Here is a 26823-nt window from a genome sequence, read left to right on the forward strand (position 1 = left end):
ATTCGAAACACAGAGGGGTAGGTAGTTTGTGGCACTTTAGCTGACTAATGATATGGAAATATCCAAGCATATTCCACAATAACACATTGCTAATGCTTCATCAAATGCCCACCATTAACACTGTTTTTTATGTTACTGTCTTTTCTCCATGGGTGATGTTTTCTTTAATGTGATTACAAGGACCCTATTAATGATGTTATATGGGATATATTTATATACTTTAATTATTATTATTATTGTTACCAAGTTTTAAATATAGTACTAGGAGACATAATGCAAAGCTATTGAAGAAAAGTGATTTTTTAATGATCTCATGAGATCTACTTGGGAAGAAAAAAACCAACACATAAGCAATGTTCACAACTATAAATTCAAACCCTTTGTACTTTTTTTTTTAAAAAGAAAAAAAGAAAACCCCACAGTAGCAAACTGTAAACCCGCACTAACTGTAACTATTCCTATGCTGATTTTTATTTTAAGCGAAAGTTTCCTCCTTGGCTATATCCATTTTTAGCACCAAAATGATCTTCCAAAGAGGTATTGGTACAGCTTGGGATGTTGGTGTAAGGACTTGTTTACATATATAATACTTTAAACTTATATACTATAAACACATACTATACACTCTCACAGCCACACAAATGGGAGGCATATTTAAATGAATATATTCTGTAGACTGTTAAGAGACCTTAGAACAATGTAAATAAAATGATGGGATAAATATTTTACAGAATAGGCAACTTTAATGCTGCAGTGCACTTAGAAAAAAAAAGTCCAACTCTTTCTCCTGGCTGAGCAGCTCATTTCATATATATATATTTTTAATACCATGATTCTGAAGATGCAGAAGTTATTGCCTAAATATTATTCTATACATTTCCACAAGTGTTCAGGAAAACACTTGAAATTGGTATTTAATTTACAACATAATTACTTTGTTACAGCTTTAACTCATTGGCAATTTTGGAAGCAATGTTTTTAAAAGCTATGGATGTTCCTGATATCCGCTTGAAGCGGACGCCATTCAGTGACAGTCTTGGCAGTTTGCACACCTCCATTTCCCACTGTACAAGATTTTCTGCATGTCCATCTCCATGGACACAAAAGAGCAAAAACCGCTCTCTCTGTTCATAGTCACAGTTATTGGCATCCAAGACTTTTCGAATTTCCCTCATCATGTCATTGGGATCCATGGAACTGGTGGTTTTCATACTCCAGGTAAACCGCAGGGAACGGGGCTTTGCCTCCTTGTTTTCATCCTTATGCTCAGCTGACACGTTGCGACTGAAATGCACAGGAGGCAGGTTTATTTTTAACTCCATAGGAAAACCAACATTAACAACTTTGGTTAGTTAAGCAAATCATACATTAAACATACTATGTTTAACAAGGTATACATACCATTTTTCCTAAGTTTTCTACAGAGTAAAGATAATATTGTGGGCTTGGGTATTTGTTCCTTCAAGAAGAAATTCCTACTACAAGTTGTCACAAACACCTTTGTAAAAAATTTACTGTCACTAAAACCCTATCTGGCCAATAAATTTGTATCAATTTCTTACTCATTTATTTTTCACCTTTTGCTTCTTTGAGACTATAAATGAGAGTATTCCTTTCAATTTTATTAGCTTTAATTCTTACTTAGAATTCTTTCACACAAAAATCTGAAAAACCAAGAAAAAAAATTTTAAAAAGGAAAAAGAGAAACCAAAAAGGGTATATTATGCTCCACATAGAATTGTTTTCATGGATGACTAGGGACACTAAAGCAGCTATTTTTTCTTTTTGACATATCACAGTAAAAAATCCTTCATAGATATGTCTCCCATATATTCCTGAATCCAGGAAAACTACAAAATGATTTTAAGAATAGTTTGAGGAGAATATATATATATTTAAATGAAATTTCCCCATAATTATGCACAGCCTGATCATTATTCTAGTAAAAAATTATTTATTTCTTATGCTTAAAAAAATCTTTTTGAGATAAAAATCTAGAGCTTATTTCATTATGAGAAGTCTAAGGTTAATTTTCCTCTAATATTTAATAAACAACTGGTATTTTGCCTCCATTTCATAAACATGAGAATACACTTTTTAACTCCCATGCAATTTTGGTATTCTCAGATTATTTTATCTATAGTTAGGAATTAAAGCACTTATCAAAACACAAACTTGAAATCATGTAAATATAATAAAAATGTAAACATCCAAGTTTCTAGCAATGTCTAGCATATTAAAAATATTAAACATGGCAATCTTTTATAGGAAGAAAATCCAGAATGACCTTCCTACTTCTCCCTCTTACAAAATCCAAAATTCGACTTTTTGTCAGATTTTTTAGGACAGATGAGGAAACAGAGACCCAATAAAGTTAAGTAACTTTATCAAGGTCACAAAGCAATATTCTGAATTGCTGGGATTTGAATTCAAGTCCAAATCTTATGTTCTTTTTAGCAGTGTATACCACACACTGAAATGTGATAGTACACTAACTTGCAAATTCTCATGCTGGTGTGTCTTGCTTCAACTAAGCCTTTGACCCATGACTCCCTACATCTTAGGACAATGCTATTCTATGTACAAAATAAATGTTTATTAAATTTTTGTTGAATGAATATTATATTGCACACATATACACACAAAATCAATCCAATGAAATACACTAAATAAAAGTACCACTAAAGAATAGAAGATATTTCTCTTATCACCTCATTCAGTTTTAGAAATGTAGAAATCAATGAATCAAAGAGGAATGCTACATGTATGTATATATACATCCAATGACATTGTTAAAAAAAAAAAAAAAAGACAATATACAGACATTAAAATTCCATTAACCTTTTCTAATCATGTAGGAAAGCAGTTTGGGGACATGAAGACAGTGTGTAAATCTAGTATATTTTTACTTTAACTTTTATATTTTTATAACAGATCATGTATTTGGGAAAATGGCAATACACTCAAGCATATTTACATAAAGCATACTATTATGTGTACTTATCAGGGTGTGTTTCTGGAGCTTCATTAGCTATGCTAACATGATGGATAGGTGTTATATCAAATCAGCACCCCCATGTGGTTGGTTAAAGTAATTACAATCTCACTAGAAAAAAGAACATTGTATTCTAAAGTAGCAACACAAAGCACATATTTTGACTAAAGCTAAAATAGATTCAAATAGTGATTATATTAAACATGTATTAATAATTTATCTTTACCACACAAATGCAGTAATTAAGTAAAATTTTAAATAAAAATGATTCCCCTCACCTGGAGCCCTCATATCTCCCGTTCCTCTCATATTCAGTTGGGAGCCTCAAGGAAAAAGAATGCAGAAGCATAGGGAAGTGGGAAAAAGAAGAGAAATCTTATACTAGTGCACAACTACCTATACATTATATTATTTTTTAAAAAGTAGAGACACCAGATTTATGATTATGAGTAATATTTTTCCAAATTTTTAATCCCCTTTCCCATTTTGATTATATAATTAGGAATAATTTCAAGTAAATATCTTAACAATATATTTGCAGGAAAAATGACCAATAACACACAAAAATATACATGAACATTCTTAGGGGAAATGTGAACTTCAAATCATGAATGAGATAATGTTGATTTTGACTTGATTCTTATAATTCTCTTCCAAAATGAGTGAGCTGACAGCAAAAGAGTTATAATTTCAGGTTCAGACTATGTAAATTCATCTGAAAAAGGGAAATTGGGCTGCTTTTATATTAAGTTTTCATGATGGGCAATTAGCAGTCAATAGTAGTGGTGAATTTCTATTATTAATAAAGCAGACATCTCACAGTCCTATAAAAATAAACTTCATACTAGGTTCATTCAGGGAACCTTTGATTTTATATATACTCCAAACCATCATTCTAATCCTTTACAAGTCAGTCAGAGAAGTAATACTATTACCCTCAATGGTTCTTTCCTCTTTGAGTGTTACTTCTGATGCACAGTTTTTCTTTCACATTTCAGCGGTTGTCACCAAAACATATTTAAGTCAATTGATTAAAAAGTGGTTTTAGTTAAATCACACTGACTTTTAAGTTACTTAACAATTAAAACATGTAATGATCATCTCACAGCAGTTTAAGGAATCTACACCTAACACATGTCCTAGAATTGGAAAAAAGGTAAAGAATTAGCCTCATTTAATAGATAAGGAAATTGAGGTAGAAGTAACTTAGGGCCTGCAATTATGACAGGAACTTGGGTCATAAATGAAACTTCTTGATCCCCCATCTGCTAGATAAAGTTTATTGTTTTTGTTGACAAAATCAAGTAATCTATGTTAAATGTTGATATACAATTGTCTGTGTCTTAAAGTCTTCTAGTTTGACTACATTGTTTCTAGTACAGAAATGTGGCCAATTTCACCATCATTTTGATTTTCAAGTTTTTCTGTTAATAAAACCCTCTAAACAGAGAAACAGAAATTGTGATTAACATTAATATCACTCACCTTTGGCATGCTAATGGCTACATAGCAATAGTTCGTTAATGTTACTGTACATTTCATTCTCCAAAAAAGAAGCATGCTAAGTGTATTAGTATAAAGACCAAATTATTCAGATGCTAATCATTCTACAAAAGAAAGAAAATGCACAGAGCATGCTTAGCTTCTTGTTATATGGGTGCCACAGGCCCTTATATTTTAGAAAGTTCATATACTTCTTTCCATATATACATACATATATATATATATAAATATATATAAACCATATTTATATTTTAAAAGGAAACAAGTATTTAGTTTTCAGCAGAAATTTTAGTTTTAAGAGAAACCAGGGCTATAAAGCCAAACCTGAGGTTAATTGCAGAAGCCATTTGGGGATGGTAATGGAAATAGAAAGTCCTACCTTTTGATAAACCTGAATGACATGTTTCTAAAAGAAATTAAGCCAAAAGCAAAATTAACCAAGATGATTTGTACAAACTAAAATGAAAAAATCCAGTCAATTAGAGACAACAAAAAACAATAAATAAAACAAAGCTCATTTTACTAACTTATAATGAAACTGTTTCAAGATGTTTGCTGAAAAATGAGTCAGTAACAGGTTTAATTGAATATTTGAGTTCTTAATATGGGATTTTAAAGTGAAGAGACCAAGTTCACCTTGAGGCAGAAAAATATGAATTTTTTAGGGAAGAAATTCCAGAAGCAAATAATGAATTTTTGTATAACTGCTTATTGAATTAAATTATTTAAATTCTTCAAAGATACAGTAAATATTGCTCTTTAAAATTCAAATTGCCTTAAAAACAAAGTTTTTTTTTTTTTTAAAAGATGGGTAGATCAAATTAATTGTGGTTTACTCATAAACAAGAATTACTGCTCAAATTTCTTTAGAGTATCTATGTGACAAGCATCTCATGCTAAACTTGAAACTACTAATAATCTGAAAATGTTACTATTAAAATAGAAATATATTTGGAAACAAATGCTAAAAAAAAAAAAAAAAAAAAGAAAGAAAGAAAGAAAAAAAAAAATCAGCCAAATAATGTATTTTTATTATGTCAAATCTTAACACTACTCTGAGATAACGTAGGGGAGTGAATCAATATAATCCAATTTTTATTTTTGAAATTTATATATTAATTAATAATAAAATTTTGAATTGTCACAAAATGAGCCATTAAATATTTTAAATGAATTACTTATGCTTTTAAAGTATGTATTTATTACACCAATAGTAGCTATGCTCCAATTTAATCACTGTTAGAGCTGAAAAATATGTTGGAGAGTCAGAGTTTTATTACAATTGTAATCTCCTTGTTGGGTTACATTTGTTTTTTAGTCAGTCAAGATCATTGACATAATTTCAGAAATGAACAATTAACAATTTAGCAATACTAACTAAAAAAAAAAAATTAGAAAACATTCTTTTCTAGAGCCTTTTGTTTTACTTAACACATTTTATTCATTTTACCTATTAGACTATCAACCCACAAAGGCTCAGATGATAGCTTATTCATGTTTGTATGCTGCATAAAGCTGTACATATAGGAGGTGATAAATAAAATAAATATTCGCTGAATGAATAATTTCATAAGAGATAAAAAAGGTAGTGGTATAATCTATTTCTTTTTTTTTTCTGAGTTAAAAGTGATAGATATATGCTGCAGACATGAGTACTAAATCACTAAAAGATACTCATTAAAAAAATCATAATTTAAGAGTAGCATGATTTTAAGTGGCTCACAGTATTTGAATGTGAGAATTTGGATAGTGTTGTCAAGCCCCCCCCCCCCATTTTAGGCTGCAAAAGCCGTATTTTTTAATACTAATATTCTCTCAGTGATATAATATAGCTTTATCTCATATAACACTCAAACTTCAGAAGAATCACAATTATTGATCTAAAGAGCAATGTAAAGATAAAATGGGGTGTTAACAAGACTGCAGAATATTACAAATGATGGTTGTGCGTACACAAAATTGTAACTCAACTCAAATATGATGTGGTTCAGAACTGGATCTATAGTTAAAGAAAAAGAGGTACCGAGACTAAGTGCTGTATCCTAAATATGAGTCAATGATGACTCAATTTTTTTTTTTTTAACCAAACTGGGACTTTAATATATGTCACCTATGTTAATTAAAGATAAGAGAGATTAATGTGATCATCACAAGATAAAGTAGAAGGAATGTTACACTGGAATCAAGAGTTACAATTCCGGGGCAGCTAGGTGTAGCAGTGGATAGAGCACCAGCCTTGAATTCAGTAAGACCCGAGTTCAAATCTGGTCTCAGACACTTAACACTTCCTAGCTGTGTGACCCTGGGCAAGTCACTTAACCCCAGCCTGGGGGGGGGGGGGAGTTACAATTCCTAACATTTATTAATTGAGGAAATTTCAATTTCTTAATTTCTAAAGGTCTAAAAAGAGGTCTAAAAGACTAGATGTTATCTAAAGTCCCTTTCAAGTATGAATCTTATGACCTAATTTTAGATTGATTATCTAGACAAGTCATTAGATTTATTAGATTGAAAGATTCAGTACACAACTAAACAACACAGATTACATAAAAATAAAGTGGTAATATATAAGACCAGGAAATGAAGAAGAGGAGACAAATAGGAAAAGGCTATGTAGACAGTTCAACTTGCAAAGAAGTTTTGCATGAAAGTATATATTCATCAGCAGGCACATCTAATTTCAAAGAGGTCCTTCATTGGGGGAATTTTTTGAGGTGTGATTTTGGATTTAAAATGGTATTCACACATTTTCTAAAGGCAAATATGGTTAAAAACCTAACCTTCAGTATCTATTTGTGCTAAGGGTCATAACCTCATCAACATGTTTTATTTTCCCTAACAGTGCTTAAAGTATCCTCCAAGCTAAATCACTCAATCTCCTATCACTAATATGACACATAATCCTTGATTACATAGGGACAGTATTCTTCAAAAAGTTTTAACATTCAAACCTTAGAGAACAGCCATAGAATTATGAAATTTTAGTTTGGCAGGAACTAAAGAAGACATCTAGTTCAACCACATCTGATTAAGAATTCCCTGCAAAATATTCCCAATAGTGTGAATATTTTCTCCTTGAGCATCTCTAGAAATGGGTAATTCAATTTATCAAATAACAGATACTTTTGGATAGCTTTAACTGCAACTAAATGTTTCTTGATATCAAGCTGAAGAATGCCACTATACATCTTTAACTCTTTGATCCTTCTATAATGATAATGGACTTTAAGGGCATGAAAGTAAATCAAAAGAAACTTAGACTTCACTTTTAAGAGGATGCTGTCCTTATTTTCTTCATTACTGATTAGTTATTGAGCATCATCTGAATACATACTAGATCAGCTATTCTGTTCAACTTTAGAAAATGATATATGAACATGTTGATCATAAAAGTACATTTAATAACAAACATGTTCCTAAAATCTAACTTCTAAAACAGTGAATAGATAAAAAAATCTTTCACTACAGATTCCAGAAGGCTTTTAAGCATCAAGTTTATAAAAATTAATAAAGGCTAAGTTAGCTAATATCTATTCAAGACATACTGACTAGAAAAATAAGTTGAAATGAGAAACATCTGAAGAGTGGCTTCATATAACATAAGAAAAGACAATTAAAAATGTTTCCAAACTCTACATTACTTACCTTCTTGTGAGTTTTGATGTTAATTTACTAAAAAGATTAGAGGAACCCCTACTTCTGGTCTGGGAAAGTGGAGTTGCTTCATGTGACAAACTGGGTGATGCTGGTGGACCATTGTAAGTTGCTGTTCGCCGCTCCCGGGGCTGGCCATGGAAAGTGCTACGATTGACAGTTCCTCTTGGGAAGCGAATTCGATCGGGAGTAGTTGCACTACTGATACTATGTGTTGAAGCAACTGGAGTTCTCTGATCAGGAACAGTGCTACAAAAACAGAAAATCATATTAATTTTGACATTCTATACACAGTATAACTTTGTGGCAAACAGCTCACAAATATAAAATTACATTCATAATCATAACTTTTTGTACAAAGGAAAGAATCAGTTATAAAAAAGTCCAGAACTGAAGGATATTTTACAAAAGAATAAGAGGGGGAACATAAGCCAAAAGTGAAAAGGGAGTAAAAAAAATACTATAAAGAAACAAACCTTCAGGGGAATGTAGGATAATCGTGCACACAGATTTTCAGGGACAAGACTAATATATAGGGAATTTCTGGGACAAAGAATGGCTAAACTAAAACCTTTTGTTGCTTCCCCTCTCACAGTGTGCCTACATGCAAAGAATCTTCCCAATCAAAAATAATCTAACATAAGAACACAAAGGTGGAATTTTAAAATAGGCAAATGAAAAGTTTTTAAGCCCATAAAATACCATTCCACATGCCAAAAGAAGTGGGAAAGGAGTGAAGGAATTTCTTGTACCAGGACAACTATACAGAAAGCACTAAAACACATATAGAGACTGAAAAATATGATAGACACCACTAAAAAGAGTGTAAAGAAAAATATAGTGAAAAAGGATATTTTTATAGACAGCCATAATAGACTTTAAGACTTGAAAATCCACAGCACACAACTAAAGCAGTGGGTACACATTAGTATCACAAGGATTTTGTGGGGGGTTTTCTTACATATCCTTGAAGTTATCTCCTTCACTGTCTATTGGATGTAACATCATCTTGGGCTGCCCAGAGGCTGACAAGGACATCGACTTCTGATGTCTCAGCCGAATACAGGTAGAAGATGTGGTACAAACTGAGGCAGGACTAGCTGCATAAGCGAACATTTCTGTCAGGCTGTGAGGGGGGTTTTGGGTTTAGGCAGAGGCAGAAACAACAGTATGATGGACCAAGGACAAAAAAAAAGCAACTACAGTTTAAAGCAAACATCTTCTTTCCCAAACCATTACATTTGTCTCAAAAGAACCAAAACTTTTATCATTAATTGCCATAGGGAAATTAATGCATTTTGCTAATCCATAGCTGAAATATTCTAAAAACAGGATTTTTCAAAGATGATTAGCTTAAGAAGATAGTTACCACTTCCACATTTCTAATGTTCATACAAATGTATTTATTTAAAAAAAGACAAAACCAAACCCTAGAGATCTGAAAGTTTGTTATAAAGCTCTTTTTAATGAAAAGCCACAACCCTGCTTGCTCCAAATGATGCTATATGAAAAGCATCAAAAAATGCCACTATAAAATGGATTAGCCATTTATGGGCACAATGAATCCCCACTTAAACTTTCATTCTACTTGTATTAAAACATTCTGTATATGCAAATAATATAGTTGATTCTGAAAGAAGGAAAATTCCTTTTCAACTGAACAAAATCCACAAATATTTATTAAATACCCACTATGTGCCAGATACTATGCCAGGGTGCTAGAGAAACAAAGACAAAAAACTAGCTTTTATTTTACTGAGGAATGTGGTCCTAAGTATGGCATAAAGAGAACTGAAAGTTAGAGAGTACTGAAAATCAGGCAGATCAGGAAAAGATTCATGGAGGAAGAGATGGCATCTGAGTTGAGCTTTGAAGAAAGATAAGGTTTTTGAAGGGCACAAATGAGAAAGACAGGCATTCTAGGCACAAGAATATTGTGTGAAGGCTGAGGCAGAAAAGAATGAATAAAAGAAAAATTAAATGCTTATTTATGTGCAAAGCTTTAGAAATACACCCAAAATTTCCTAAAAGGCTTGATATAAGACACTAATTAAGTAAAGAGAGGCAGAACAAATAAGCTAGTGATCCCCAAAAAGATTCACACACAACTATAAGATTGCCAAGCTTCCATGGGCAAAAATGGAACTACTAAAGAAAACAATTACCAATGTGGTTTTGTTTTCCAGCATACTCAGTAAGTATTAATATTCTAATTACTTCCACCCCCTGCCATGACATCATTCCTACATTAAAGTCATCCTCTGATGCTTTCACATAAAGAGGAAAAGGACAGCTTATCAGAAGTCCTCTGGAGACACTATCAATGCTCTGAACACAGATTACTCTTTTTAAAGTTATTTTCTTTTACAAGATTGCTGTTTTTTGTGTAAACTGGGTTTTTTTGGGCATTGCTTTCTTCACTCTGCATTACTTCAAACCATCCATAACTCTTTGAAATCCTCTAACTTCATTTATTATAGCACAATAATACTCTGTTACATTCTATACCACACTTTTTAAAAATCAGTTCTCTAATCATCTTAGAGGCAATCTAAAGTATGCATTAGATTCATAATCATCTTAGAGGCAATCTAAAGTATGCATTAGATTCTAGTTATTAAAAAGTTTATTTTTGTTAGTAGCTATTTCCTCCCAGTATTATCTCATTCCTCTTAAGTTAGTATACCTATTTGGTCCCTCCCTGCTTGTTTCCCTGTTAAGTTTGAACTCTCAACTATGAGAAATAGCATGTCTCACCCCACACTTTCTTTTATTCATATTGGCATGTTGCTTTTTTTTTTTTCCCCTGAGGCTGGGGTTAAGTGACTTGCCCAGGCGTCACACAGCTAGGAAGTGTTAAGTGCCTGAGACCAAATTTGAACTTGGGTCCTCCTGAATTCACGGCTGGTGCTCTATCCACTGTGCCACCTAGCTGCCCCTGGCATGTTGCTTTTACATTCCTTTCTTTTTTCCCCTTTCTAATCCACAGAACACAACCAATCCATCCCTATGATATATTTTCCTTTTTTAACTCCCTCAATAACCTTGTGAAGTCATAAGGATCTGAAATACCTATTCCTTCTTTTCATTACAATCTTAGAACTACACAATTATACAGAGCCTTTGAATTGCTTAAATAAAAATTTTGTTTTGGTTTCTCTCAACTTTTTGGTTTACATTTCAAAGATCCTACTTGAGTCTGGTCTTTTCATTAGAAATGCTGGAAAATTCTTTATTCTCATTAAAAGGTCCATCCTATCCTCCCAGTCCTCCCTTTCCCCTCAAATCCCCAAGAATCATATACTATTTTGCGTGTTAGTTTACTCTTGGTTATAACTTGTACCTTTAGTCTTTTGGAAATTTTTTTTTTTTTTTTTTTTTTTAAAAGACCAACTCTCATTTATAGAGACTTGGGTCTTGGATAATCCTGTAACGGCTTTTTGAACTCCTTTCTGGATGCTTAAACTATTTATATTTTTTTGATGCAGGAATTTGGGATTCTGGCTATGGCATTTCTGGGGCTTTATCCTTTTGGAGTTCTTTTCAGGAAGTGATTGGAAAGGTTTTTTTTTTGTGTGTGTGTGTATCAAATCTCATTTAAATTTTTTTCTATTTTTTAATTCTTTTGATTTTGTTCTAATATCTCACATCTCATAGAGTCATTCATTTCTCTGACATATTCTAGATTTTAGGGAGTACATCTCTTCAGTAAGCTTTCTCTTCTAAGCAATTTATTCTCCTTCCAGTCTTTTCTCAAGAACTTTTACTTCATTTTCTATTTCTTTTTTCTTTTTTTTAATTTTTTATTTTATTTTATAATTATAACATTTTTTGACAGTACATATGCATGGGTAATTTTTTACAACATTATCCCTTGCACTTTCTTCTATTCAGATTTTTTCCCTTCCTCCCCCAGATGGCAAGCAGTCTTATATATGTTAAATATATTACAGTATAATTTAGATACAATATATGTGTGTAGAACCGAATTTTTTGTTGCACAGGAAGAATTGGATTCAGAAGGTAAAAATAACAGTTTACATTCATTTCCCAGTGTTCCTTTTCTGGATGTAGCTGGTTCTGTCCATCATTAATCAATTGGAATTGGATTAGCTCTTCTCTATGTTGAAGAAATCCACTTCCATCAGCATACATCCTCGTACAGTATCATTGTTGAAGTGTATAATGATCTTCTGGTTCTGCTCGTTTCACTCAGCATCAGTTGATGTAAGTCTCTCCAAGCCTCTCTGTATTTCTCCTGTTGGTCATTTCTTATAGAACAATAATATTCCATAACATTCATATACCATAGTTTACCCAACCATTCTCCAATTGATGGACATCCATTCATCTTCCAGCTTCTAGCCACTATGAAAAGGGCTGCCACAAACATTTTGGCACATACAGGACCCTTTCCCTTCTCTAGTAGTTCCTTGGGGTATAAGCCCAGTAGTAGTATGGCTGGGTCAAAGGGTATGCACATTTTGATAACTTTTTGGGCATAATTCCAGATTGCTCTCCAGAATGGTTGGATTCTTTCACAACTCCACCAACAATGCATCAGTGTCCCAGTTTTCCCACAGCCCCTCCAATATTCATCGTTATTTGTTCCTGTCATCTTAGCCAATCTGACAGGTGTGTAATGATACCTCAGAGTTGTCTTAATTTGCATTTCTCTGATCAATAGTGATTTGGAACACTCTTTCATATGAGTGGAAATAGTTTTAATTTCATCATCTGAAAATTGTCTGTTCATATCCTTTGACCATTTATCAATTGGAGAATGGCTTGATTTCTTATAAATTAAAGTCAATTCTCTGTATATTTTGGAGATGAGGCCTTTATCAGAACCTTTAACTGTAAAAATTTTTTCCCAATTTGTTACTTCCCTTCTAATCTTGTTTGCATTAGTTTTGTTTGTGCAGAAACTTTTTAATTTGGTGTAATCAAAATGTTCTATTTTGTGATCAATAATGGTCTCTAGTTCTCCCTTGGACACAAACTCCTTCCTCCTCCACAAGTCTGAGAGGTAAACCATCCCATGTTCCTCCAATTTATTTATGATTTCGTTCTTTATGCCTAAATCTTGGACCCATTTTGATCTAATCTTAGTATGTGGTGTTAAATGTGGGTCCATGCCTAGTTTCTGCCATACTAATTTCCAGTTTTCCCAGCAGTTTTTGTCAAATAATGAATTCTTATCCCAAAATTTGGGATCTTTGGGTTTGTCAAACACTAGATTGCTATTTTTATTCACTGTCTTGTCCTGTGAACCTAACCTATGCCACTGATCAACTAGTCTATTTCTTAGGCAATACCAAATGGTTTTGGTGACTGTTGCTTTATAATATAGCTTTAAATCAGGTACACTTAGACCACCTTCCTCTGACTTTTTTTTCATTAGTTCCCTTGCAATTCTCGACCTTTTATTCTTCCATATGAATTTTGTTGTTATTTTTTCTAGGTCATTAAAATAGTTTCTTGGGAGTCTGATTGGTATAGCACTAAATAAATAGATTAGTTTAGGGAGTATTGTCATCTTTATTATATTCGCTCAGCCTATCCAAGAACATTGAATGTCTTTCCAATTATTTAAATCTGACTTTATTTTTGTGGCAAGTGTTTTGTAATTTTGCTCATATAATTCCTGACTCTCCTTTGGTAGATATATTCCCAAATATTTGATACTATCGACTGTTATTTTGAATGGAATTTCTCTTTGTATCTCTTGCTGTTGGATTGTGTTGGTAATGTATAAAAATCCTGAGGATTTATGTGGATTTATTTTGTATCCTGCGACTTTGCTAAAATTCTGAATTATTTCTAATAGCTTTTTAGCAGAGTCTTTGGGGTTCTCTAAGTATACCATCATGTCATCTGCGAAAAGTGACAATTTGATTTCTTCATTTCCTACTCTAATTCCTTGGATCTCTTTCTCGGCTCTTATTGCCAAGGCTAGAGTTTCTAGTACTATATTGAATAGTAATGGTGATAGTGGGCAACCTTGTTTCACTCCTGATCTTACAGGGAAAGGTTCTAGTTTATCACCATTACATATGATGTTTACTGAAGGTTTTAAATATATATGCTCCTTATTATTTTAAGGAATAGTCCATTTATTCCTATACTCTCAAGCGTTTTTAGTAGGAATGGATGTTGGATTTTATCAAATGCCTTTTCTGCATCTATTGAGATGATCATATGGTTTTTATTAATTTGATTATTAATATGGTCAATTATACTAATAGTTTTCCTAATATTAAACCAGCCCTGCATTCCTGGTATAAATCCCACTTGGTCATAGTGTATTATCCTGGGGATGATTTTCTGAAGTCTATTTGCTAATATCTTATTTAAGATTTTAGCATCAATATTCATTAAGGAAATTGGTCTATAGTTTTCTTTCTCAGTTTTCGATCTACCTGGTTTAGGTATCAGTACCATGTCTGTGTCATAGAAGGAATTTGGTAGGACTCCTTCAATCCCTATTTTTTCAAATAGTTTACATAGCATTGGAGTTAGTTGTTCTTTAAATGTTTGGTAGAATTCACCTGTAAATCCATCTGGTCCTGGGGACTTTTTCTTAGGAAGTTGGTTAATAGCTTGGTCTATTTCTTTTTCTGAGATGGGACTGTTTAGACTACTTACTTCTTCCTCTGTTAATCTGGGCAAGCTATATTTTTGAAGGTATTCTTCCATTTCATTTAAGTTATCGAATTTATTGGCATAAAGTTGAGCAAAGTAGCTCCTAACTATTGTTCTAATTTCCTCTTCATTAGTGGTGAGTTCACCCTTTTCATTTTCAAGACTATCAATTTGCTTTTTCTCTTTCCTTTTTTTAATCAGGTTTACTAAGGGTTTGTCTATTTTGTTGGTTTTTTCATAAAACCAACTCTTAGTTTTATTAATTAATTCAATAGTTTTTTTACTTTCAATTTTATTAATTTCACCTTTTATTTTTTGAATTTCAAGTTTTGTGTTTGTCTGGGGGTTTTTAATTTGTTCCTTTTCTAGCAATTTTAGTTGTAAACCCAATTCGTTGGCCCTCTCTATCTCTATTTTATGCAGGTAGGCCTGTAGAGATATAAAACTTCCCCTAATTACTGCTTTGGCTGTATCCCACACATTTTGGTATGATGTCTCATTATTGTCATTTTCTTGGGTAAAGTTATTAATTATGTCTATGATTTGCTGTTTTACCCAATCATTCTTTAGTATAAGATTATTTAGTTTCCAATTATTTTTTGGTCTATTTTCCCCTGGCTTTTTATTAAATGTTATTTTGATTGCATTATGGTCTGAAAAGGATGCATTTACTATTTCTGCCTTACTGTATTTGATTTTGAGGTTTTTATGCCCTAGTATATGATCAATTTTTGTATAGGTTCCATGAACTGCTGAGAAGAAAGTATATTCCTTTCTGTCTCCATTTAGCTTTCGCCAAAGATCTATCATATCAAACTTTTCTAGTATTCTATTTACCTCTTTGACTTCTTTCTTATTTATTTTGTGGTTTGATTTATCTAATTCTGATAGTGCAAGGTTGAGATCTCCCGCTATTATAGTTTTGCTATCTATTTCCTCTTGCAGCTCTCTTAATTTCTCTTTTAAGAATTTAGATGCTGCACCACTTGGTGCATACATGTTTAATATTGATACTGCTTCACTATTGATGCTTCCCTTTAGCAGGATATAATGCCCTTCCTTATCTCTTTTAATTAGATCAATTTTTGTTTTTGCTTGATCTGAGATGAGGATGGCTACTCCTGCTTTTTTGGTTTTGCCTGAAGCATAATAGATTCTGCTCCACCCTTTTACTTTTAGTTTGAATGTCTCATCCTGTTTCAGGTGTGTTTCCTGTAAACAACATATAGTAGGATTCTGACTTTTAATCCAGTCTGCTAACTGCTTCCTCTTTATGAGGCAGTTTGCCCCATTCACATTTATGGTTAGAAGGACTAATTCTATATTGCTTGCCATCCTATTAACCCCTGCTTATGCTTTTCCCCTTTCCTTCCCTTTTACCCTCCTATCCAGTATTAAACTGGTAAACACCACTTGCTTTTCACAGCCCTCCCTTTTTAGGATCCCTCCCCCACCTTAAAGATCCTCCCCTTATTTTACCCCTTTTCCTCGAAATTACTGTATTCCCTTCCCCTTAGCTTACTCCTTCCCTTTCACTTTTCAATGAAGTGGAAGAAGTTTCACCATAAATCGAATATGTCTATTGTTACACGCTATGTTCATCTCCCTCCTTTCTTTCTCTCAGATATAATAGGTTACCTTTGCCTCTTCATGAGATGTAGTACCACCACTTTATACTTTTTTATGATATAATCTCCTTTCCACCTCTAGTTTCTAAGACAAATTGTACATATGTTCTTTACATATTTTTTTGACAGAAGTATAGTTCTCAAGATTTCTTTTTACCTTTTTTAGAAGTCTCTTGAGTTCTGTATTTGAAGATCAAACCTCTTATGTAGGTCTGGTTTTTTCATCAAAAATAGATGGAATTCATTTATTTCGTTAAATGTCCATCTTCTTCCCTGGAAAACGATGCTCATTCTTGCTGGGTAAGTTATTCTTGGCTGCATACCAAGTTCCTTAGCTTTTCGGAATATCATGTTCCAGGCCCTGCGTTCTTTTAATGTGGATGCTGCTAGATCCTGTGTTATCCTTATTGTGGATCCTCCATATCTGAATTGTTTTTTTCTAGCAGCTTCCAATATCTTTTCCTTTGTCTGATGGTTCTTGAACTTGGCCACTATATTTCTTGGCGTTTTGATTTTAGGGTCCCTTTCAGTAGGTGATCGATGAATTTTCTCAATGTCTATTTTACCCTCTGTTTCCAAAAGGTCTGGGCAGTTCTCTTTGATAATTTCCTCGAAAATGGTGTCCAAGCTCTTTTTTTCCTCCCATTTTTCAGGGAGTCCGATTATTCTCAAATTGTCTCTCCTGGATCTGTTTTCCAGGTCTGTTGTCTTTCTGGTAAGGTACTTGACAGTCTTTTCAATTGTTTCATTTCTCTGGTTTTGCTCGACTCCCTCTTGGTTTCTCCTTGAGTCATTCATTTCTACTTGTTCCAGTCTAATTTTCAATGATGTATTTTCTTCACTCACTTTTTTTATATCTCTTTGTAATTGTCCAATTGAGTTTTTATCTTCTATGGAATTTTTTTCCATTTTATCCATTTTATTTTTTAGAGAGCTGATTTCTTTTTCCAGCTCTCTAATCCTGTTTTCCTTGGAGTTGTTTACCTTTTCCAGCTCACTAATCCTGTTTTCCTTGGAGTTGTTTACCTTTTCCAGCTCACTAATCTTGTTTCTCAATGATTTGATTTCTTTATCCATTCTGTCTTTGAATGCATGGGATGACTTCTCCAGGCTCTCTTGCCAAGCTTCCCTTTCCTTTTCCCATTTCTCTTCCAGCTCTCTTGTGAGAGCCTTTTTGATTTCCTCTATGAGGTTCTTTTGTATTGAGGAGCAGCTTATATCCCTCCCAGGGGATACATCTGGGGACATTCTGTTCCTAGTCTCCTCAGCATTTGAAGTCTGCTCCCTCTCCACACAGAAGCTGTCAATGGTTAGAGCCCTTTTGAATTTTTTGTTCATTTTGTCAGAGTAGGAATCAAAGAAAACAAACTGACAAGAGAAACAATTGGTCTGTTTTGCGGGGGATAGGGCTGGATGTTATTAATGGGCTTCCTCTACAGACTGGGGGTAGGGCAGCAGAGAGCCACTAACAGAACAGCAATGACTGTACTGAGTCTGCGCTCTGAGGCTCTGAGAACGCACAGAGTCAGTCCAGGTGGGGGTTGGGGGTGGCCGGGCTCTGAGAGAAGCTGGCTTTCTGGGGTTTTAATCTTCACCTCCGGTGTTTACACCCTCTCTGCTGCTCCTGGCTTGCTGCCAAGACGGAGTATCCACACTGGGGCAAAAGCCCTTTCGCAGAAACAGCAGAGATCGTACTCCTCCCCCTCCGGTCTGAGCTGTGTGAGCTGCCTGTCTTGCTCTGGCTGTCTGCCCTCAGTCTGCGCCCAGTCTGATTGACCCTCCCCCGAACAAACACAGACCTTTTCTGGCGACTTTCAAGAATGTCTTCTCTTGGTGATAATTTGTGGATTTCTTTCTGGGTCAAGCATTAAGTCAGAGGCTTGTCATGAAGTAAGTTCTGAGAGAAAATGAGGAGCTCAAGCAGCTGTCTGCCTCCACGCCGCCATCTTGGCCGGAAGTCTCATTTTCTATTTCTTGCTACATTTTTTTCTGGTATTTACAAAGTCCTTATAAAAAATTCTTTGAGTCTGTTTATAGTTCTTATGGAATTTTACCCTCTCCTTTTGGAAAATCTCTAGATCTCATAAATTTTTTTTTTAAATTTTTTTATTATATATTTTTTATAATATTATCCCTTGTATTCATTTTTCCAAATTATCGCCTCCCTCCCTTTACTCCCTCCCCCCGATGACAGGCAATCCCATACATTTTACATGTGTTACAATATAACCTAGATACAATACATGTGTGTAAATACCATTTTCTTGTTGCACAATAAGCATTAGATTCCGAAGGTACATGTAACCTGGGCAGACAGATATTAGTGCTAACAATTTACATTCACTTCCCAGTGTTTCTTCTCTACCTCTGTCCATCATTGTAGATCTCATAATTTTTGATAATGGTTGCATGCCCATCAAAATTTAGTTTCTGAAATGGGACTTTCTTTTACTTCCTGCCATACAAAAGTATGGTTCGGGTAGTTGGACCTGCTTGTTTTTACCTGCTGTTACCTGAGTTCCCACACTGATCTCTATTCCAGGGTTCTAAACCTAACAAAACTTCAGGACCAAATGGATTTACTTGTGAATTATACTATTTAAATTACAAGTGACTTCAATACTCCATAAACTTTTGAAAACAAAAAAATAAAGCCAACCTAATTTTTGCTATGACATATAGTCTTAATACCTAAAATTAGAAAGTCAAAATAGAGAAAAAAAATTGCCAAAGTTCCCTAACGAATGTGAACGCAAAAGACTTAAAACAAAATACTACTAGCAAGATGATCAGAACGATAAACTACATATATCACACACTATGAATAAGCTCAATTTATATGAGGAATGCAGGGCTGGTTCAGTATTAGGAAAATAAGTATAACTGATCATATCAATGACAAAAACAATACCTATTCCTATTAAAATAATAAAAATACAAAAATAAATGAAAGTTTCCTTAAAATGCTAAGTAATATCTATCTAAAACTAAGAGCCATTATGATCTATAATGTGGATAAACTATAAGTTTTTCCAGTAAGATCAGGAGTAAAGTATGGATGTCCATTATTACCATTATTATTCAATATTGCACTATAAATATTAGCTATAACAAAAGAAGAATTTGAAGGAAAGAGGAAATATTAGTTTTTGCAAATTATATGATGATTTACTAGAGAGTTAACCAAAAAATTAATCAAAACAATTAATAACTTCAGCAAAGGTGCAGAATATAAAATAAGCCCACACAAATTACCAACAAAATCCATCAGGAAGAGAAATTACAATCAAGATAACTACAGGTAGCATAAAAATACATGTCCACTTGCCCAGACACACAGAGGAATTATATAGGCATAACTACAAAATTCTTCACATTCTTCACATGAATAAAGATTGATCTAAAATAATTAGAGAATTATTGTTTTTAATAGATAATGGATAATACTAAATATGACAATACTACTTAATTTACTTATTCAGTGACCCACCAATCAAATTATCAAAGAATTATTTAGAGCTAGAAAAAAATTACTGACTTCCTCTGGAAGAACAAAAGGTCAAAAATATCAAAGGAATTAATGGGGGAAAAAAAAAAAAAAGAGGATTAGCAGTAGCACCAGATCTCAAACTATACTACAAAGCTGTAATTATCAAAATAATTTGTTAAGTAAGAAATAGAGAGGTAGAGCAATGGAAAAGATAAATTACATAATCTATCAAGCAAATGAGCATAGTAACCTAATGTTTGACAAATCCAAAGATCTCAACTATTGTGTCAAGAGCTACTATTTAACAAACTGCTAGGAAAACTGGAAACTAGCCTGGTAAAAACTAGTCACAGACCAATACATTGTGAACAATGTACACCATAAGTTCAAAATGGGCGCATTTCAATGATTTCAATATAAAGGATGACTGATTGATTTATTCTAAACAGGAAAGAAATTATCTGTTAGATCTATGGAAAGGAAAAAAGATCATGACCAAACAAGAGATAGGAGATAACTTGGATGACTTAGATTATATACATTTAAAAAGTTCTATAAACAAAGTCAATGCAGCTAAAATGAGAAGAAAAGCAGGAAATTGTGAGGGGAAGATGAGAAGGAGAAGAATATGTGAAGAGCATTTCTCTGATAAAGGAGATGTAAATTTGTGAATTAGCCCAACCATTCTGGAAAGCAATTTGGAATTTTAATTACATTAGATCAAAAAGGTTTGGACAAACAAAATCAATGCAGTAAAGTTTATAGAAAGAAAGCAGAAAACTGGAGGGAAAATTTTAAAGAAAAATTTTCTGAGATACTTCATTTCTCAAATACATAGAGAACGGAGTCAAATTTATAAAAATAAGACATTCTCATATTGATAAATGGTCAAACGATATGAACAATTTTCAGATAAAAAAATTAAAGCTATTTATATAGTCAGATTAAAAAAATGCTCTAAATCACTACTGATTAAAGAAATACAAATTAAAACAACTCTCAGGTACCACCTTACAAGCAACTGATTGGATAAGATGACAGAAAAAGATAATGCTAAATTTTGGAGGGGATATGGGAAAACTAGGAAACTAATGCATTACTGGTGGAGTTGTGAAATGATCCAGCCCAAAGTGCTATAAAACTTTGTATGTTCTTTGATTCAACACTGGCACTATTGGATTTATATTCCAAAGCCTTTTTTTTTTTTTTAAGGGAAAAGAATTTCAGTACAAAAAACATTTAATAATAGCTCTTTTTGTGATGACAAATAATTGAAATTAAGGGCATGCCCATTAACTGGGGAATGGCCAAACATATACCCCAAATGGTATATGATTATGATGGAGTATTATTGTGCTATAACAAATGATAAGCAGGATATGCTTTCAGAAAAACCTGGAAAGACTTACTTGAACTGATGCAGAGTGAAATGAGAATAACCAAGAAAACAAAGTACACAGTAATAGCAATGTTATTCAACGATTAACTATGAATGACTTAGTTATATTTAGCAATACAATGGTGTAAGAAAATTCCAAAGGCCTTACAATGAAAAATACTATTTCCTTCCAGAGAAAAAACTGATGGAATCTGAGTGTAGATTAAAGCATACTTTTTTCCTACTTTCTTTACTTTTCTTAGTGCTTTTCCTACCAATGGAGTATGGGAGGAGATGGTAGTGTAATGATGATGCAGGGAGAAAAAGGTCTTCATGTGTGTGTTTTCTTTTATAACATGACTCGTAAAGGACTGAAACTCTGAGTAAGTACACTGGAATCAGACAACTGAGCACTTAAGGCTAATTATCAATTGGATGATACTCTACTAGCATATGCTTGGAAAATGGCCCTTTTCACTATTCTACGCTGGCTGGATCTTTTGGTGTATATAGATAATTGCAGGAGGGATTAGGGGGTGGAGTAAGACAAGTCAGAGTCACTTTGGCTGTGGATGAGGAGAAGGGAGGTCGTGGAGAGCTTGCATCAATTCCCTTCACTTCTCCTCCTAAAGACCAAGAATAAAGACCAAGGACTTTTGCTTATCCTGACTCCAGCTGATTCTAAAGCATCCAGGGTACTAACCTGGACTTCACAATGACTAATACAGAAATATGTTTTGCATGATAACACATGTATAACTTCTAAGCCTGTTCAAAGGAGGAGGAAGAATTGAAAGGTGGGAGTAAATTTGGAACCCCAAATTTTTTAATGTTAAAAACTGTACATGCAATTGGGGGAAAAAAAAGATTAAAAAGAAAAAAAGAAAAATAGCAAATTAGAACTATGTCCAAATTACATGCTGTTTAATTTAGACATGCTGTCTAAGAAAAAAGGTCCATATATGCAAAAAATTTTTATAGCAGCTCTTTGTATGTTGGCAAAGAATTGGAAACTTAGAGGATACCCATCAATTGGGGAAACAAGCCATGGCATATGAAAGTGATGGAATATTATTATGTTGAAAGAAATGATGAAGGTTGGTAATTTGGAAAAACCTGGGAGATCTATATTACCTGATGTAATGTGAAATAAGCAGAACCAGGAAAACAATCTGTTCAAAAAAAGCATTATTATCTTTATGATACTGTTTTTTGTGTTTTTTTTTTTTTTTTTTTTTTTTTGGTACTAACTCCAAAAGACTGATCAAAGACTCACTACAAATGACTCATGATTGAAGCATATGATATTTTTTCTCTTAAAAAAATTTTTTTTAAACATGGCTAATATCACCCTTCCCCCCAATTACGCTTATTTATAATAGGTTTTGTGTTTCTTTTCTTCTTGCTGGATAAGGGAGGGCAGAGGAGGCAAAGAATTTGGAACCAATACTTTGGAATCCAGGTATCCTGAAGAACCATCAGGAAGATAGTTTGTAAAAGTATAATCTCAAATTAAAGAATCTTTTGGAAAAATCAGAACTCAACAAAGTTCCAGCTTCAGAAAATTATGAATTCTAAAGCAGTCAGAGAACTCCTAAGATGATACCTCTACAATAGTCACTTTAAATGAGAAACAAACTATAAACTTCCATTCAATGTTTATCAATATTTTCTATAAGGTGACTTTTTTCTTTCTTTTTTTCCCCCCGAGGCTGGGGTTAAGTGACTTGCCCAGGGTCATACAGCTAGGAAGTGTTAAGTGTCTGAGATCAGATTTAAACTCACTTCCTCCTGAATTCAAGGCTGGTGCTCTATCCACTACACCACCTAGCTGCCCCAGGTGACTTTTTTCAAGTAAAAAACGTGAAGGATTTTCAGAATGAAATTTTAATAACAGAAAAAAATAAATTAGCAGGGAAACTGATTAATTAAAAACATATGTCAAAAGAATAGATAATTGAAATTGAGTGCATTCATGAGGTTCATGATATTTAGGCACATGCTTACATAGTGCTAAACAAAACTTTTCTGTCATGATAATAATGACAATAAAGAACAAACAGAATTTTTGGCCGCCACACTACCAATACTCTAACATGCTATTCTGTTCATCTCATTGTGGCTTAAAAGTATCTCTAATTCCTATAACACATTATAGGGAAGTATAAGCTTTTGTAAATTCTATCAACTGGAAAAACTTTCAGTATTGTCCCAACCACAGCCTGTCTGTGGGAGAACCTAGGAACTATTACAATATTGGTGCCAACAGGTGATGAATTTTTCAGTCATAGCAACTCAGGAAAGCTGCCTACTAAAGTTTGGAGGGATTGCTACGGGAAATAGTATATATTCTACACAAATGAAATGTCAACTTTTGAAATACTGATGTGAGTTTTTCATGATTAGAGATGCAGGAAAGAGTCAGGGATAAAGAAAAAAAATAATTATATTTACAAGAGATTTGAAATATACAAGATGCATTTTTCCTTTGACTAGTCCATTAACCCTATAAACAAGAATAGTGTCTGAAAATTTGATATTTATTTTGGACTATTATTACTTCATATACTATAGCACTACAAATTCATTTTTACTTCCATGTTAATTCAACTAGTGTAAGATTTGGGGAATCAGTGCCTGATAGGAAGCTGATTAAAAGAACATAATGATAAAATATTTGTTTTAAGTACAGAGGAGAAAGAGTATTAGATTAAGATTTCAGTTATTGTTAAATTGCCTGGTTCTGGTATTAAGAAATTTACTGAGCCAGTTTTAAAAATGAAATAAAAATAACAGGCAAGTATGATTAATTAATTCCAGCAAAGAAGAACAAGCAAGAATGTAGTTAAACCTAAGAATTAGATATGATTGGAGAGAATTTATATAATAAAAAGGACCAAGTTATAGTGCACTGATAACAATTAACTAGGGATGGAAAGCTACATTATCTGGGTCATTTACTTGGCATCTTAGAAATAAACATTTCATTTTAATTAGACTTTTATGATTTCAATTTTGGTTTCTAAAATGAGTACTTGGTATGGTGGAAAATTTTTGTTCATCTCTTGGCAACTCTCTTCCAAATTGCTTTTTATATTAGTTCCTATTCTCACCCTTCTCAAAAATAAAATTTGTTTTTCTCACAAAAAAAAAAAGTTTAATTTATGTTCCTTTACTATTCATATTCACTCAGTTTGCATATCATATAAATTTTAGCGTTAAAAAATATCTGGAAGTTATTTTAATTGTGTATATTTGTCACTGTAAGAAGGGATTAACACTTTAAGGATAGGAATCTCTTTTTCTACAAGATATTCCCAAAGAAGTTAGAATAAAAAAGTGCCAAAGAGATGCTTATTCTCAATATTTTAAATCCTCAACATCCCATAAGAATTAAAAAAAAAAAAAAGATGCCTTGTTTCACTTTCAAAATGAAATCATTTCATTATATAATTTAAATAAGCATCAAAATACATGTATGTGGACTGAACATGCTCTCTCCAGTTGCTCTCTAGAACAAATTTAGTTTTGAATTGTGTATAGAAATAGAAGTGAGCATTGGTTTTGTTTCTTTTTATTTCTCTTGTTCACCTTTCAAAGTTTTCTGGCTAATTATCCTCATATTACCACAATTCACACTCACCTCTTAATTCTCTAACATGACCTAATAGTCATGTCCTGCATCAAATTCCTTACTCTTCTACTTGTGGCCTTTGTCACTACACTGCCTAATATAGTTGGAAATAAAAATGTTCTTCCTGCACCACAACCCAGTTTCTTTTTAATTAATTCATTTAGTTGGATTGTCTGCAATCTACTTTTTATAACTGATTGACTAACTATGAAAGGAATTTACAATTTTTTTTTTTTTTTTTTGTGTTTTTGTGATTAAGTAAACTGATAGATTAGGAGGTTTTTTCCTTTAAAAATACCAATCACAACAAGGAAAGAAAAATACACACAAACACACAATGATTTTAGCAGAAAAACCATGAGACATTTATACTTCATTGACAATAGTTTAAAAGCTTCATACCTGTTTTCTTTGCCATTCTGAATTACTGAATGTCTATCTGCAGTAGTCCTTTCACTACAAACGTAAGTATTTCGTCGTGTCATCCCACCAGATGTTGAATTATTCTGAAAGTTAAGAAAAGCATTTGTTTTCTTACTAAGAAAAGCTCAATTTATTAATGTAGAGTTTATAAAAATAATTATTTCTGAAGAAATGATTGTTTTTCACTACAAGATGGTATATTCTCAAAAACATACTCCAAATACTACAGAATTATCTTTCTTAGATTTAATTGTTCAGTAGACAAAGTACAGCAGAAGAATAAATGAAAACTCAGGACTATTCTGAATCTTTAAAAAAAAAAAATCAGGTAAAATACATTAAAAATAAAGCCAAAAAAATTCTGTAATGAGTTTTAAAATTACATATATTCAAAGATAATATAAAATCAAATATTTCTAAATAACTGGGAACCAGAGATTAGAGGGAAAATTCGAGATCACATAGTCCAATTCCCTCATTTTACACATCAGGAAACTGAGGACCAAAGAGGGCTCACATAATACTTTAGAATAGCATTACCATTGTTCCTTTATTGAACAATATTTGCTCATTATTATTACCCTCTTGAAAAATGCCCTCAATAATTTTCATACAGAACTTCCAAATCATCCCAGGTGTTACAATAAAATACAATTTGTAAAAGTCACAATCATCAATGAATACTCATGAATTACTGAAGAAAAGGAGGACAATGAAAAGGTAAATATAAGAATAAATGGACACTTCTTAAAAATAAAAACACTTTTCATCAAATAGTAAATAAGTGAGTTTTGAGTTGTTATCACCTTATCTGGTGTGAAGGCATGGAATATAACTTTCTAATGATTGAAAGATGAACAAAATAAATAAAAAGAAACAAAAACAATGCTCACTTTTATTTCTCTACAAAGAATTACATATGGAGAACTAACTATCACAGAAGCATTTTCAAGAGAAATGGGGAGTGTGAAAGAAGGCAGTTGGTAAGTGTAACTATGGCCGTTTCTTTAAGTCACTGCTTCTCTCTATGATGTATTTTCTGTATTTATAAAATGAGGGAATTGGAGTAGATATTCTCTAAGGAATCTTTCAACTAACTATAATAGTCAATGAAATGAGACTACCGATAAAATTAAAGTATTTAGTATACAAAGCTAGAGCTCTAAGGAGGTGGAAACAAAAGTTAACAAAACCAGGAAAAGGTCAGAATACACTTGTATGTACACATATGAGTATGACTTTACAAAATCAGCTAATTTGCTAGTCTTGTTCCCAGTAGGAAAAAAAATTGTCTAAAAACTCAAAAATAAGAGATATTTTGTGTTCCTTTCTTTAATAATCACCTTATTAGGCTTTTTGGAGCCATACTAGTAGTGGTATAGAAACATCAGTACGTGGTTCTATCGTTCTGTTATTGTTGTTCAAACATTCCTGTTGTGTCCAACTTTTTGGGACTCCATTTGGGATTTTCTT

At 32.9% G+C, this 26823-nt stretch overlaps 1 protein-coding gene across 4 annotated transcripts in view; it reads right to left on the bottom strand.

The window, feature by feature from the left end:
• Positions 1 to 282: 282 nt before the first annotated feature.
• The window catches only part of MARK3 (microtubule affinity regulating kinase 3), a 125296-nt gene continuing 98755 nt past the window's right edge, over positions 283 to 26823 (bottom strand). Inside the window, exons 14-19 of one of the 4 annotated variants that reach the window (XM_074291193.1) lie at positions 25330 to 25433; positions 9114 to 9278; positions 8144 to 8401; positions 4878 to 4904; positions 3274 to 3318; positions 285 to 1284 (exon numbers count right to left, since the gene is read on the bottom strand). In XM_074291193.1, coding sequence (XP_074147294.1) covers positions 939 to 1284; positions 3274 to 3318; positions 4878 to 4904; positions 8144 to 8401; positions 9114 to 9278; positions 25330 to 25433 — 945 coding nt within the window. In that variant the 3' untranslated portion in view covers positions 285 to 938. Of the gene's footprint in view, positions 1285 to 3273; positions 3319 to 4877; positions 4905 to 8143; positions 8402 to 9113; positions 9279 to 25329; positions 25434 to 26823 lie in introns of all 4 variants that reach the window. The other 3 variants (XM_074291190.1, XM_074291191.1, XM_074291192.1) reach the window with 3 other exon arrangements.

The sequence above is a fragment of the Sminthopsis crassicaudata genome, chromosome 2 (assembly GCF_048593235.1).
Source record: "Sminthopsis crassicaudata isolate SCR6 chromosome 2, ASM4859323v1, whole genome shotgun sequence".
NCBI lineage: Eukaryota > Metazoa > Chordata > Mammalia > Dasyuromorphia > Dasyuridae > Sminthopsis > Sminthopsis crassicaudata.